The 14,535-nt window shown below is 37.2% G+C and overlaps 1 protein-coding gene and 1 long non-coding RNA gene across 4 annotated transcripts in view; one reads left to right on the forward strand and one right to left on the reverse strand.

Moving 5' to 3' along the window:
• Positions 1–129: 129 nt before the first annotated feature.
• Positions 130–14,086, reverse strand: LOC107659382 (DDB1- and CUL4-associated factor 8-like). Of its 3 annotated transcripts, none has more exons than XM_016448296.1 (13): positions 13,856–14,086; positions 12,861–12,930; positions 12,279–12,365; positions 11,020–11,660; positions 9,634–9,774; positions 9,109–9,203; positions 6,295–6,405; positions 5,984–6,114; positions 5,746–5,853; positions 4,348–4,478; positions 4,130–4,249; positions 2,923–3,039; positions 130–1,944 (listed from the first exon to the last, which is right to left on the reverse strand). In XM_016448296.1, the coding sequence occupies exons 2-13, from the start codon at positions 12,895–12,897 to the stop codon at positions 1,834–1,836; spliced, it is 1,830 nt and encodes a 609-aa protein (XP_016303782.1). In that variant the 5' UTR covers positions 12,898–12,930; positions 13,856–14,086; the 3' UTR covers positions 130–1,833. The 3 variants fall into 3 exon arrangements, with proteins under 3 accessions (XP_016303782.1, XP_016303781.1, XP_016303784.1); XM_016448295.1 differs by having other exon boundaries at positions 13,721–14,086; XM_016448298.1 differs by lacking the exon at positions 13,856–14,086 and adding an exon at positions 13,296–13,714.
• The window catches only part of LOC107659384 (uncharacterized), a 16,037-nt gene continuing 7,658 nt past the window's right edge, over positions 6,157–14,535 (forward strand). The window contains exons 1-2 of the long non-coding RNA XR_001630902.1: positions 6,157–6,166; positions 9,116–9,119. This is a non-coding gene — a long non-coding RNA (uncharacterized LOC107659384). The remainder of the gene's footprint in view (positions 6,167–9,115; positions 9,120–14,535) is intronic.

Raw genomic sequence — 14,535 nt, forward strand, 5'->3', positions numbered from 1 at the left:
TACATACATACATACATACATATATATATATATACACATATACATATACATATATACATATACATATATACACATATATACACATATATATACATATACACATATACACATATATACATATATACATATATATATCTTTATATATTTGTATATACATATAGTCAGTTAAGTTATTCTTCTCATACAAAAAGAGAAAAGTTTAGACTTTATTCCTCTCACAAAAGAAGAAAAAAAGGGGCAAAGTAACTCAAGCTCCTTACCCCTCCTTGCGTACCCCACAAGTACTATCCATCTCCTGCCATTGACCCATCCTTCTGAAATGAATCATTCCTTTCAACATGCAAGTTACAACAGGTCACAGTCAATCCATGTTTGCTCTTAACCAGCTGAATCCAAATACTGACAAAGAACAGACACCATTTTTATGAAAAATGGGTTGTGAGGGCTTGGCTTTTCTCTGGCAAACATGGAACATCCTGCTACATTTGATCCTCACCGTCTAGTTAGGCAAAGATCTCGAGGATGTGTATTCAAACGAAAGACAGAGGAAGAAACATGGATTCAACAAATCACTGGCTCTGACCATATCATCATCTTTGCTCTCAATTTTTACGGGACAGGGCTGAGAAGACGATAGTAGTCTGTGAAGATTTACATTTCTAGCCTTTTGGAATTTCTTCAAGAACTCCATCAAGAATCTCCACCCAAGTGCAAATCCAAAAACCAAAGAGCTGGTGTCAAATCTCTGTATTCAATTTAATAGTCCACATTAAGTTAGGGGAATTGCAAGGTGAAAAACTAAATTAGCAAAATAAACACAATTAATCCAAGTATTGCATGCCCCCTAAGCGCACACTCGTCTTAGAGATTCAAAACTCAAAGCAGATCCCTGATTAAAGTGCACTCAGTAGCAAGGGAGAGAGAAACGGAGCAAAACAGCCAGCTCTGGAACCAGATTAAGCTGCTCTGGCTCATCTTCTGTCTTCAGGCAGATCTAAGAGAGCATGATTGACCTCTGCCTGGCTTCAGCAAACACGTGCACGCACGCACACACAGGAGAAGAGAAACAAGACAAGACAGGATTGGACATCCAGACGGACCATGATAGTCTATCATTGCGACGAACAAAGTTTGCAGTCTGAAAATAAAAAATGTCAGCTCAGTCTTACTTGGAGACAGAGGCAGTTCAGATCACTGGAGAAAATTGATGAGGCCAGTAAAGGATGCTGCTGGTTTTTAGAACAAGTAACACTCATCATCTCAGTAATCTACAGAAGGACTGGCTTTGAGAGTCCGTACGGTCCCATCATGCTCAAAATACATCGCTGTAAAAGAAAAGCTTCAATTGGAACTGTTTACTACAGCACTGATGAGAAATTTCCTCTTCTGCGCCTCATGACTGCTGCAGCAAAACGCTGCTTCTAAAATTCATGGTTGTTGATAAACTAAGGCAGCAAAACAGTAGTGGTGATATTTCTTGATCACCGGCTGTGGTATTCCTTGTGATACGCTGTAAAACTGGGAATGAAATGCATCTGTGTCCATGTTCGCATAAAATCAGTGGTTAATTGCGTGTGTGGTTGCAAATATATATAAAAAATATGAATTTCAGTATCAGTTCTTCCCCTAGTGATGTCATTTGTGTGTATGGAGCACAAAGCCAGATTTTGACAGTCGTTTCCCTCTTCCTCACACTGTGTATGTATGTATATTTAAAGCTGTGTGTGTGTTTGTTGCTGGCCTTTCAGTGTTTATTTGTGTACCAGTGTGTTACTAGTATGTATGTGCTTAAATATATGGCAAAGAGCATGTGTATGTGTGTGTAGGTGTGGCTCAGGAGGACATGCACTGTACATGGTCTGGCCCTCCCTCTTCTTCATCAGAGGAATCTGGCGAGCTCCAGGATTCGTCTGTGTCGCCCTCTCCCCCCTCCCCTCGCCGGGCCTACAAGGTGCAAAACATTGAAGCAATCAGTATATAGTTTTTTGTTTTTTTTAATGGCTATGAAGAGGTCAGATCATATAGGATGAGGTTAGGTTCTTTTCTGCCAGGTAAACCAATAGTTTGAAGAAGCATTATAAGGTTATTCTATAGTTTCCATTTTAGTTTGAAAAAGCATGAATAGTAGGTTACGTGTAAGAGGGAACAAAAACGCCACCATTTGAGTGATTAAGATTTTATATAGCAGCATGTTGCTTTGCACAAAGTTGAAGGCAGTGTGTATCTTCAATACATAGAAATGGACTACACAGTCAAGCTGATAACTAGGGTTGGGCACCGGTACCTAAGTAACCGGTTGTACTAGAACCGAATCAGAACGCAGATTTCGGTGCCACTTAAATGCCTGAGCGATCGATTGAAATATTTGTCCTGGTTCTCCGAAATGGACGTAAGAAGCATGGGCGTCGCTAGGCCGTTTTTAGCGGGGCTATAGCGATTAGCTCCATAAACTGTACACAAATTCGTGATCGCCTCAGAGTCAGTCCACTTTAAATTTCATATGAAAACGGCGGCAGACTTCGTCTCCTCCCCGTCTTTCAGCGCGCTCTTCAATCCGCAGACCGCAGCGGCGCAGCGCGAGCAGACTCAAACAGATGACACAAGGTGTGTGTTTATCGATAGATTGTTATAATATCTGTAACTGTGCAGTTCTTTGTCATAAATACAGTTTACAAAAGGTCACGAGGGAGCAATCGGTTTCCCATCTACTGTAAAGTTTTCGCTGCCCAACCCTACTAATACAGGGTTTCTGCAGACTTGAACAAGTTAAATTTAAGATTTTTAAGACCTTTTTAATACCACCTTATATGAAATTTAAGACCTAAACCTGTAATGGAAATACACATTTTATTACATACAAATAACTGGCATCATTGGATATATATTGGCAATAGAAATGATCCTAGAAATGCAAATTCTTACCCGCTGAGGTCTTCGGTTTCTCATGTGTCTCATTAGGAACCAGAGGAGCTGTGTATCATACTGGTCGCCATGACGAACACTGTCTTCATCACGTTCTCGCTTGTTCTTCTTCATTACCTGAATAGTCATGATAAAATGTAAAAAAATTTGTTTTATTGCTTTTAACAAAAATATTTATTCACCTGTTTAAGTTTGCCGTCAAAGTTTGGATAAGATTTTTTTTGTATTTGAAAGATATTTCTTCTCACTAAGGCTGAAATTACTTAATCGAAAATACAGTAAAAATTGTAATAGTGTGAAATACTATTACAATTTAAAATAACTGTTTCTTAAGTTATTTATGTGTGATGGCAAAGCTGAATTTTCAGCCTTCAGTGTCACATGATCCTTCAGAAATCTAATATGCTGATTTGATACTCCTCTATCTTTTATTATCAATATTTATTATCAAGTATATTATCATGATACTTTTTTCCAGGATTCTTTGAATAAAAGGTCAAAAGAACAGCATTTAATTGAAATTGAAATCTTTTGTAAGTTTTTACTGTTACTTTTAATCAATTTAATGCATCCTTACTGAATAAAAAGTATTAATTTATTTTTTTATTAATTTTTATTCAAATGTATTATTATTTTATTAAAATAATAAATAAATAAATGTATTTTTTTAAATATATATACACCTTACTGACCCAGAACCTTTGAACAGTAGTTTACATACAGTATATGGTTGGCTAAAAAAAAGTCAATGCATTGTATAATTTATTATTTAATTCTTGTCAATTTCCATGACATTTTTACACCCAGAAATGATTATTTTAAATATTTTCAGGTTTTCAACACTATCAGATTAAAAGGGTCAAAACGTACACACTAAGCAATGACTTAGTCTTATGCCAAGTTTATGGTCATTTTGACACTTGAAAATATGCTAAAAATTCAGCTTTGCCATCAGAGGAATAAATAGCATTTTTGAAATATATTAAAATAGAAAACATTTCTTGTAAATTGTATGAATTTTTGATCAAATGAATTCTGCCTTGGTGAGCAAGAAAAAAAAACATCTCCCAAACTTTTGTACAGTAGTGTAAATCTGACACAAATGAGACCCACTAAATTTCATGTGATATGCATTATAGGATAACATCTTTCATAGCACAGTATGTATATAATGTGGCGCAATATGTAAAATTTGTCTGAAGTGTACCTCTTTAAGTCCCTTTAGTGTTGTAGGATTCTCAGCAGTGGGCGCCCACAGCTTCACATCATGATCCAAACCACTGGTGGCTAAACCTGGAAGATGAGGATGTGGCTCCAGACAATTCACCTGAACACAGAAAGATAATATTATTTATATATGATTTTTTTTTTTCAAACCAGAAGTTCAATGATCTAGTTCAATTTAGTGAAGTGACAGTGTCTTACCACTCCACCCCGGTCTCCCTCCATAAACTGAACCACACGAGCAGAGTTCTTATCCCACAGGTAGACGTGTCCACAGTCACTGCCACTGACAACAAACTCACTACAGGGACCATAAAAGTTAACTCCCTTCACTGGAGGAGGATTTTCCAGTAGCAGATGGAATAAGAAAAAAGGGGGTGATGGTTAAGAACTGTATTTTTCAAAAACTGAATTTATATTGGTTAAAACATGCAAGCAAAATGTGATAAACACCTTATACTGCAATTAAATAGTGTTCATTTTGTCAGCTATTCTTAATTTAGTCTTAGTCCTTTGTCAAATGTAACTTTTAGTTTTTATCATATTTAGTCAACTTGTCCTGTTTTAGTCAAGTTTTAGTCGACTAAATGTCTGAGAATTTTAGTCTAGTTTTAGTCAGTGGAAACTTACACATTTTCGTCATATTTTCATCTTACTGTATAATGGTTAAAATGATGAAAAAAAAATGTATTTTGCAATGATTGTTGTTATTTGGGAAATTTATTTTTACATTTCATCAGAAGTTGCTTTCACCAATAAGCACAAATCAATAGAATATCGACTCGTATGCATGGTTTATTTTACCTCATCTAACGTTAGTGTACAGATTTATAACAGGATATCTCGCCCGGTCTACGTTATGAAAACTGGTGTAACAAAAACCTACTCTTAAATATTATAACAGAGAAATTCCTAATAGTAATTCCAATAATTCCAAACTGCATTAATGTTTCTCTTTTAAAACAACGGCAAAAAGACATGTTGCTGCACAGAGGTTGCGTAAGTAACGTTACAATCAGCAAACCACTATCGCAAACAATACAGTCGAGATCCATGACAGAACACAGATTGGCTGAATGACACTTTCATTCAAGCGGAATACCTCAAATGAAGATCGCTGAACTCCAGCTTGTACAGTACTGTATGTCTGTGTTTCAGATCACGGCGCCTCCACAGAGAAAGCGCATGTGAATGGTTGCCAGATTGCATAAAGCCGGGCAGAGTAACGTACGTATCCGTTTAACAGAAAAGCTCTGATTGGGGGATCTGATCTCTTGATATCTGGCAACCACAAACATGAACGCTCGCATAATACAGTCTTGTACAGCAGTCAGAAAAGCTTTGGCTCCACGTTTTTCAACATAAATAAAAAGGTTTTGGTAAAGTTTTTGTTCTTTTAACTACATTGTAGTCTCGTCTTTTTTCGTAAATGATATTGCATGTGCATTTAGTCTCAGTTATCATTTAATTACCTTATTATCATCTCGTCATCGTCTCGTTTTTGTCAGGGGAAAAAACCTTGTTGACTAACATTTTTCGTCAGTTTTCGTTAACGAAATTAACACTACAATTAAATCAATGAAATCAAATAGAAAGTACCTGTAGCATTGTTGCGGTGACCCTTGTATCTCCTGCGGTAATCCGCTCCATCACTGTGGCTGGAGTCAAAAAGGTAAATGTCCTCATCGTTGTAACTTGCCAACAGATCTGAAAGACAGTTCAACCATGACATACTTTGAATGTAACTACAACAGCCCATGTTTAATGTTAAAGTTTTTATTCAAAAGGGATGCAGCCATACAACAGTCACTTTCTGAGAGTTAAGTGTGCATATTACCTGTGCCGTCATGGCTGTACACTAAACAGGTAATATTTGTTTTGGACTCGCTGGACACCAAGTGAGAGGGACAAAACTTCTTCAGCACACCATTATTATCATGTTCATTTATCTTTCTCTGGTCATAGATCCTATCACATAAAAAGAGGAAGAGGGAGAACAGTTGCCCAGTCTGCTGACACAGTGCCGTTGGAGAAACAATTGTAACGGGTTTAAAGTTTGACAGCTGCATCAGAAGCAGCTAGTGATAAAGACAACAGCATGACTTCGGTGCAAAGGAGGTGACATTTCAGTGAAAATGCTTGTCTCACCTGACATACTGGTCTCTTCCACCCACAGCAAAGTGGTGTGTGTTGGCTGGATTCACGAAAATGGTGTACAGCCCCACCTTCTTTTCACCCTCCTTCACCACCACCAGTTTGCTGAGAGATTAAAAAAAAAAAAAAAAAAGTACTAAAAATGATCGGTCAATATAGCAAACAGTATATGCTTCACATAGAACAAAAGTGTGTAATGTATCCTATGAATCACAGTATGTACTATGCACTCTTACCTTGAAGAATTAAATTAAATTTGAGTGTACAGAGATATTTTTTCTATGATGCCAGTAATGTTTTTGGGAGGAATCTACTCATTAAAACATTATAATTTCTCTAATTTGACAAAACGTTTTCTGTTTCTTCAGTACAGCAGATGTTCTTCTATTATTGGCCTTTTGTATTTTTGTTGTATAGAAAAGAAAATCAATCAAAACAAAATCAGGAAGAAGAGGGGAACAGGATTGCAAGCCAGAATATCAAAAAACACATTCAATGTTAGGCTGCCAAAAAAGGATGACAATCAGGGCTGATTCTAGGATTTCTAGGACCTAAGTATGAGCTGTTTTTATAGTAAGCATGAAAAGAGATCACATAATAAGATATTTTTAAGGGTAAGTAGACCCAATTTAGCCCCAATATAGTGGGTCTTAAAAAGCCTCACAAAGGCTACATTTATTTGATCACAAATACAGTAAAAACAGTAATATTGTAACATTTAAAATAACAGTTTACTGTTACTCCAGTCTTCAGTGTCACATGATCCTTCAGAACAGATTTGGTGCTCAAGATACATTTCCTATTAATATCACTGTTGGAAACAGTTGTGCTGTTTAATATATTTAAGGAAACTGATACACATTTTCAGGATTAAGGATTCAGAATAGAAAGAACAGCATTTATTTGAAACAAGAATATTTTGTAACATTCTATGTCTTTACTCACATTTTTATTAATATAATAAACCTTTCCTGAATACAGGTACTCATTTCTTTAAAATGAGTACCTATATTCAGGGGGTCTTACTGACCCCAAACTTTGAACTGCTGGGTTTATCATCATGTTATTAAATGGTACAGTTTTATAGCATTACTTCTCTGAGGAAGTGTAATAATTAAACTACTTCCATAAAACAAACAATTAACAGTGTTTACCCACATTACACTGTGTTCCAAATTATTATGCAAGTGACATATCAATAGGATTTCAGTACAATAAAGAGTCAGATTTTTGTTTGTTTTGATTTTCACATCATTTCAGGTAACTGGTATCAATCTCAGACAGGTTTGTTCAATAGTTTGCCAGGTCTTCTTAGGTAAATGGAAACCCTACTTAAAGAGGTTGTTCCACATTATTAAGCAAGTCACAGTTCTCATGAAATATGGTGAGGAAGAAAGATCTTTCTGAAGATGAAAAGTATGAAACAATGCAATGTCTTGCAAAAGGCATCAAAACAAATCATATTTTGTGAAAAGCAAATAGAGATTATTGAACTGTCAAAAGATTTGTGAGTGACTTCTTGGTCAGAAGATCTTGGTCAGATAAAGATTTATTAAGGAAAGTTTCTGTCAAACAAATGAACTGTGTTGTAATGCCAGCTGTAAAAAAGCCACTGCTGAGCAGCAGACAGGTGTTTGAAGCTACTGGAGTCTCAAGATCCTCTCCATGCAGACTGGCAGTTGTGTGTAAAGCTGCGTTTCAGTCACTGCTAACCAAACCTCACAAAGAGAAACCTGCACAGTGGCTGTAGAAACACATTTTCAAACTGTTTAGCACCATGGTATTTATGCAGCATGGGATAGTGTGTTGTCCTGCATGAAAATCCTTTTATTTCCGAGAGCACTATTCTTCATTTTATACCACAGCAGAAAATGGTCAGTTATGAACTCCACATATCTTGCAGAAGTCATTTTGACACCCTAAAATGACCTTACATCTCACTTCCCAATATTCCAACCCAAATCATCACCCACCGCCTCCTTGCTGATGTTGCAGTCTCATTGGAATAGGATGGCCATTCATCAACTATCAGAAATCCATTTATCTGGACCATCCATTGTACTGCAGCATTCGTAAGTGAATAAAACTATTTAAAAACAAGTCTTCATGTGTTTCTACAGCCACTGTGCAGGTTTCTCTTTGTGAGGTTTGGTTAGCAGTGACTGAAACGCAGCTTTACACACAACTGCCAGTCTGCATGGAGAGGATCTTGAGACTCCAGTAGCTTCAAACACCTGTCTGCTGCTCAGCAGTGGCTTTTATACAGATGGCATTACAATACAGTTCATTTGTTTGACAGAAACACTGTCAAAAGATTTGTGAGTGACTTCTTGGTCAGAAGATCTTGGTCAGATAAAGATTTATTAAGGAAAGTTTCTGTCAAACAAATGAACTGTGTTGTAATGCCAGCTGTAAAAAAGCCACTGCTGAGCAGCAGACAGGTGTTTGAAGCTACTGGAGTCTCAAGATCCTCTCCATGCAGACTGGCAGTTGTGTGTAAAGCTGCGTTTCAGTCACTGCTAACCAAACCTCACAAAGAGAAACCTGCACACTGGTTAGGGTTAGGGTTAACTATTGTACCGAAATCCTATTGATATGTCACTTGCATATATAAATATAAAAGTACCACTGTTAAGTAAGTCATATAATTAATAACCTGTGAGAAAAGCTTCCACTGACTCATCTAGCAGCTGATACAATTCTTTGTAGTATTTCTAATCCTGTCCCTGTTCACTTGTGTCACTCTGCTGAAGTGCTCCTTTTCTTTTCTTCTGGCAATCTTAGGGCTATTTGTGACATGACACTCACTTGGCAGGTCTGTCTAAACGCAGGTCAATGCGGAACACTACTGCATCTTCACCAGCGGAGAGGAAAGAGCAGGGAGAGTCTGGCTCCAGTGCAAGCTGAGAGAGGAAAAAAAAAATGTAATCACAAGCATTTACATGTGACTTTTTGATTGCAGTCACTTTTTATAACTTGCAATAAATCAATAAAAATTATCAGTTTTGATATTATATGAAGTATGTTCTTTGTTTTTGCACCACAATAAGATTGAATGCTTGATTCTGATTGGGCAACAGATGTTCCAAGCTGTTGATTAATGAATGTATGTGACTGTAAAGCTCTAGTCACAGATTTCAACCCTGTTTGGTTTGAGGTAACCACGGAAAAAGCAAATTGAAAACAATTCCATTTCGAAAATGAATATACACACCAGAATAATGGCCACAACTTTAAACACCTCAGAGTTATCATTCATTTTCAATAATCGGTCTGTCATAAATTATTTCTATTAAATATACAATTAAACAAAACTTTTCTGGTTGATCATACCTTATGAGCTGCACCTTTGTGCTGAGCCACTCTTTTGGTGTTCTTGCAACGTTGTGTGGCAGAAAGCTCGGCCACTCTGATCTGTCCATCTCGGGCACACATGGCCAAAGTGGAGTCACCGCTGTGTGGGAGGAACTTTGCCTGGGGACAGAATAATTAATAATAGAATGCATTAATTTAAATCTATATATTTTAAAATATTCTTCCAGACATCTGAAACTAAGATTTAACACCTTTAGTGGATACACACAAACAAGAGGTTTCTGTCCAACAACAACAACAACAACCCAATAGAAATGAAAGAAAATCACAAATAAGTTGGATAGTGGCTAAACCACTGATGTGGCTTTTATGGTGGTTATTTTTATAACATGAACAGATTCAAAAACACTTGTAAAGTATACCACTGTTCAAAATGTTGTGATCAGTACAATTTATAAGCAAATTAATAACTTTTCAGTTAAGATGCATTAAATTGATCAAAAGTGACAGTAGAGACTTCTACATTGTTACAAAAAAAAAACCATTTTAAACAAATACTGTTCTTTTGAACTTTATATTAATCAAAGAATCGTGGGAAAAAAATCACTGTTTCCACAAAAATATTAAGCAGCACAACTGTTTTCAACATTTCTAATAATAAGAAATGTTTCTTGATTACCAAATTCAGCTGTCCAAATTACACTTTAAAATAGAAAACAGTTCTTTTTCAATTATGATTATATTACTGTTTTTACTGTATTTTTGATCCAATAAATGCAGCCTTGGTGAGAATAAGGCTACATTTACACTAGTGCGTTTTAGTTTTAAAATGCATAACTTTTGCTACGGTTACGCCTGCCGTTTACACTACTCTCACGTTTTCGAGGGTCGACTTTTCGACTTTCAAAAACGCTGTAGACCCCGTTTTAGTTTGAAAACTCCAGGGTTGCGTTTTAGTGTAAACCGAACCAAAATTGAAACTTTTGAAAACGATGGCATGGCTGCCCACATTCGCTCTGCGTATCCTTGACGACCGTGTAAACAATAACATCATGCTCATTGTTGTACCTGCATGAATGGTCATGTGACATGCCTGAAACGCAAGTGTAGACGGGGAACGTTTTCATTTTAAAACACTGTTTTAAAACAAAAACGCACTAGTGGAAACAGGGCCTAAGTGACGTCTTTCAAAAACATTCAAAACTTGTTGACTCCAAATTTTAGAACAGCAGTGTTACAGTACAGGAACCGTTTTTAAAATGTTGTTATTAATTTCTAACAAGAAAGATAATAATGTTTGCCATCAGAGACCTTCAATTTGGAGTGGCACAGCAATGTGCCACTTTTTTAATCAAGATTCTAAAGCTTCAGACATCTGCAGTCAGCTGAACTGCACTTTTTCACCTGAAAGACATTGCTCTTATGTCCACTGTCAAACTCCAGCTCTGCCCTTCTGCGAGCCCAGTCCCAGATCACCACGCGGAGGTCATCGCTACCGGAAGCCAGGCGGGTGCCAGAGGGGTTAAAGTGGAGGGTGTTCACGCAGCCTGTGTGTTTCTCCAGACGGCCCTGCAGTTCCAGCCTCTGCACTAGACCTCGCGCCCCACACACCCTCCTCACAAACTGATGCGAATCACGGCCAATCTCTCGGGCACGCAGTGACGGGATCGCGCACCAGGAAGGGCGACTCAGGTCACGTAGGTCTGCTCCCAGCCACGCTTCCATGGCTTGCTCATCTTCTTCCTCAGCATCCTCTTCCTCATCTTCGTCTTCATCGTCATCATCTGAACTGGAAGAGTGGCGTGTGGCTCCACCACTGGGTCGATTCCTCTTCCTGGTGGATCTCTTACTTTCATCTTTTCCCCTCTCTCGCTGCCCTCCTCCCTCACTCTCTTTTTCTCCTTCTTCAGTGAGAGAGTACAGACCACTGCCATCCATGCTGTCGGTGGTGTCCTCCTCTTCTCCTGGCCCCTGTTTCTGCTCAGAGTTTGCCATCGGCCTGTCCTGACCATCCTCACTTCCCTCTGGGGCTGAACTCAAATTTGCTGTCAAGAGAAAACTTGAACAATTAGTGGAGCACTGCTTATTTACATATCCTGCTGTCAAGGTAACTCTAACATTATCCTAAGATTCCATAAATACACACCAGTTCGTTATTTTAGGGTATATTCTTTAATTAATACTTTTATTCAGCAAGGATGCTCAAAAGTGACAGTAAAGACACTTAGAATATTACAAAGGAATTCTATATAAAATAAATGCTGTTCTTTTGAACTTTCTATTCATCAAAGAATCCTGAAAAAAATTTATCATGGTTTCCAAAAAACTATTAAGCAACACAACTGTTTTCAACATTGCTAATAACATTTTTTTTTTCTTGAGCACCAAATTAGCATATTAGATGACTTCTACAAGATAATGTGACATTGAAGACTGGAAATGCAGGTTTGCCATCAATGGAATAAATAACATTTAAAAAATAAAAACTAGAAAATAGTTATTTTAAATTGTAACAATATTTCACAATATTACTGATCAAATAAATTACAGCCTTGGTGAGTGCAAGAGATGTCTTTTAAAACATTAAAAAAATCTTACTGACCCCAAACTCATGAACAGCAGTGTACTGTATATGACAGTTAGGACTCTATTTGTTTCCATACCTGAATCAGGACTGGTCTGGCCCTCTGGCGCTGCAGATGTATCTGCCTCCTCTCTTCCTTCTCCAGGTTCTGGATCATCAGAACCACCTGGTAAATTAAGCCCCAGACATAAAAATTGGCTACTTTTGCCATAATTTGAATACATCAGAGATTATGAGCATTTCACCCAAGACTTTATTCACTCTCATGTCGCATTGACCTCATTTTATTTTATTTTCTTCCGTGAAGCACAAAATGAGATGTTATAATGTCATGTAAACTTCCGTGAAGCAAAAAAGTGAGATGTTATAATGAATAATAATGTCAACGCTGCAGTTAATAGTGACTTAAATGTTGGTCTATTCCTCAGACAAAGATCATAGGACTTCAGAAGACACATAATAATGAGAATAAATCACATAGCCTATTGTTACAATATTTCATGGTGATTTTTTAACCTTTTTTAACTTTCCTCATATGGAGAATGAGGCACTCTGCTTAAGATCTTTTGTATTTTACTCAAAAATAAATCAGTATTGGGGTGGTACCGCACAAGGCCAAAATTTTCAGTTTTGGGCAGATTTTACTTAATGGTTTACTTACCATTTGGGACACTGGATTTACCATCTGTATCACACATTCTGTCCAACTGTCCCTTCTGACAGAAGAGAGCCTATAAAAAGAAAAAAAGAAAATGGCTTTCTTCAATCAATCACACACTGGATAGTCACCACATAACACTATTTTCAAGACAAAAAAAAAAAACTTGAGTTGAGGGTACTGTTAACGAATGCTTGACAGATCATTTAACGTTTGTATTTCATATAGTCGATTGATTACTAGAGGTCTGAATAAAATGCAGTCTTCAAACTGATGAACATAAAAAGGCATTACTGCCATTTTGACATATGGTGCTGACCCATCCAGTGACTGAGAGGATCCCTGACATCAGCTAAAGGTGGCAAAATTAGCCTGCTTGCATAGTAAATAGCTGGCATGGTAAACACCTGCCTCAAATCGCAAAAACCATGACATTACCTTGTACGGTAACAACTGAGTCCAACTGCAGACGACCCTTAGATAGCAACTTAATGCCACATAACAACTTGATAGTGCGCAGTAAACTGGCTGCGACAAGCTAGTGTGCTAACTAATCTTAGCAATTGCTTTTGTGGCATTACCCTGGTCAAAAATAGAAAAGCTGCTGGCTAGTTTTGCGAGCGCACACGGATGTTGGCAAGCAAGTAACGTTAGTTGTACATGTTCTCCAATTTGAACAAAGAGATATATTCTCAAGATTACAAAAACGTCCCGACGAGGAAATATGGTGTAATGTGTCGTGCACGAAAAACACGAGATCAACACGTCATTTTCGGATCTGTTATGAGTGCTGACCCGAGCTGACAACACGTAAACATTGGTCGTTGCGAGAAAATGGAGAGCTAACTAGCAAGCGGTGTTACCTCTAACGTTACTGTAGGCCCGAAGTCTCCGCACTTGTTAATCCTCTGCGCAGATTTCCCTTCCTTCACCTTCGAGTCACGCGCAAACAAAAGCTCGACACATTAGTTAGCTGTGCCCTCAACACACTCACGCACCGGCGAGCCAAAAAAACCCCGCAGTTTTAGGTCACGTTTCTGGTCGTGCCCGCAGTGTTTATGTTTTCGTTAGCACTTCTGTTTTTTTCCCTTTCTCTTTCCTTTTTTTTCTCTCTTTCTTTTTCCGGCAAGACACTCGTTCTCCGGAAGTGAGTCTAGATTCACAAGCATAGCGGCGCTTATACACACTGATAAATGTGATACATTATGTTCACACTAAAAACACACACACACACACTAAGATTGTTTTCTCTCAATATTTATTACGAACCCGCCATTTACGTTTATGACGATTATTTTCATCGTAATATTCCGAAAATAATCACACAATTATTATTATTATTATTATTATTATTATTATTATTATTATTATTATTATCATCATCATTATTATACTGATTGCATATTCTTCATTAGTAATAAAACCAACCAATTTATACAAGTACAAGTATGGCCCAATATCTGACCATATCTGAAAATATTATTTTGATTAATTAATGATAATAATCAAGAATGCAAATAGTAATAATAAATAATCATAACAATAAGTTTTCATAACAATATTTGATCGTATTATAATTATAATTACAGAAACAGAACAGCAATAAAAACAACAACATAACCTGTTTATACAGATAAAAATATTGCCCGATATCTGATCTTTTGAGAGAGAGAGAGAG

The sequence above is a fragment of the Sinocyclocheilus anshuiensis genome, unplaced genomic scaffold (genome assembly GCF_001515605.1).
Source record: "Sinocyclocheilus anshuiensis isolate Anshui unplaced genomic scaffold, SAMN03320099.WGS_v1.1 scaffold940, whole genome shotgun sequence".
NCBI classification, from domain to species: domain Eukaryota; kingdom Metazoa; phylum Chordata; class Actinopteri; order Cypriniformes; family Cyprinidae; genus Sinocyclocheilus; species Sinocyclocheilus anshuiensis.

What these genes read in the sequence shown, in the direction of transcription:
- LOC107659382 (XM_016448296.1), bottom strand. Translation starts at nt 12,897, where the DNA reads ATGTGTGATACAGATGGTAAATCCAGTGTCCCAAATG. An exon ending in CGTTTAGACAGACCTGCCAA is followed by an intron (nt 6,406 to 9,108) that starts GTGAGTGTCATG and finishes TTAATCTCTCAG; the next exon opens with CAAACTGGTGGTGGTGAAGG. An exon ending in GGAAGAGACCAGTATGTCAG is followed by an intron (nt 6,115 to 6,294) that starts GTGAGACAAGCA and finishes TTTATGTGATAG; the next exon opens with GATCTATGACCAGAGAAAGA.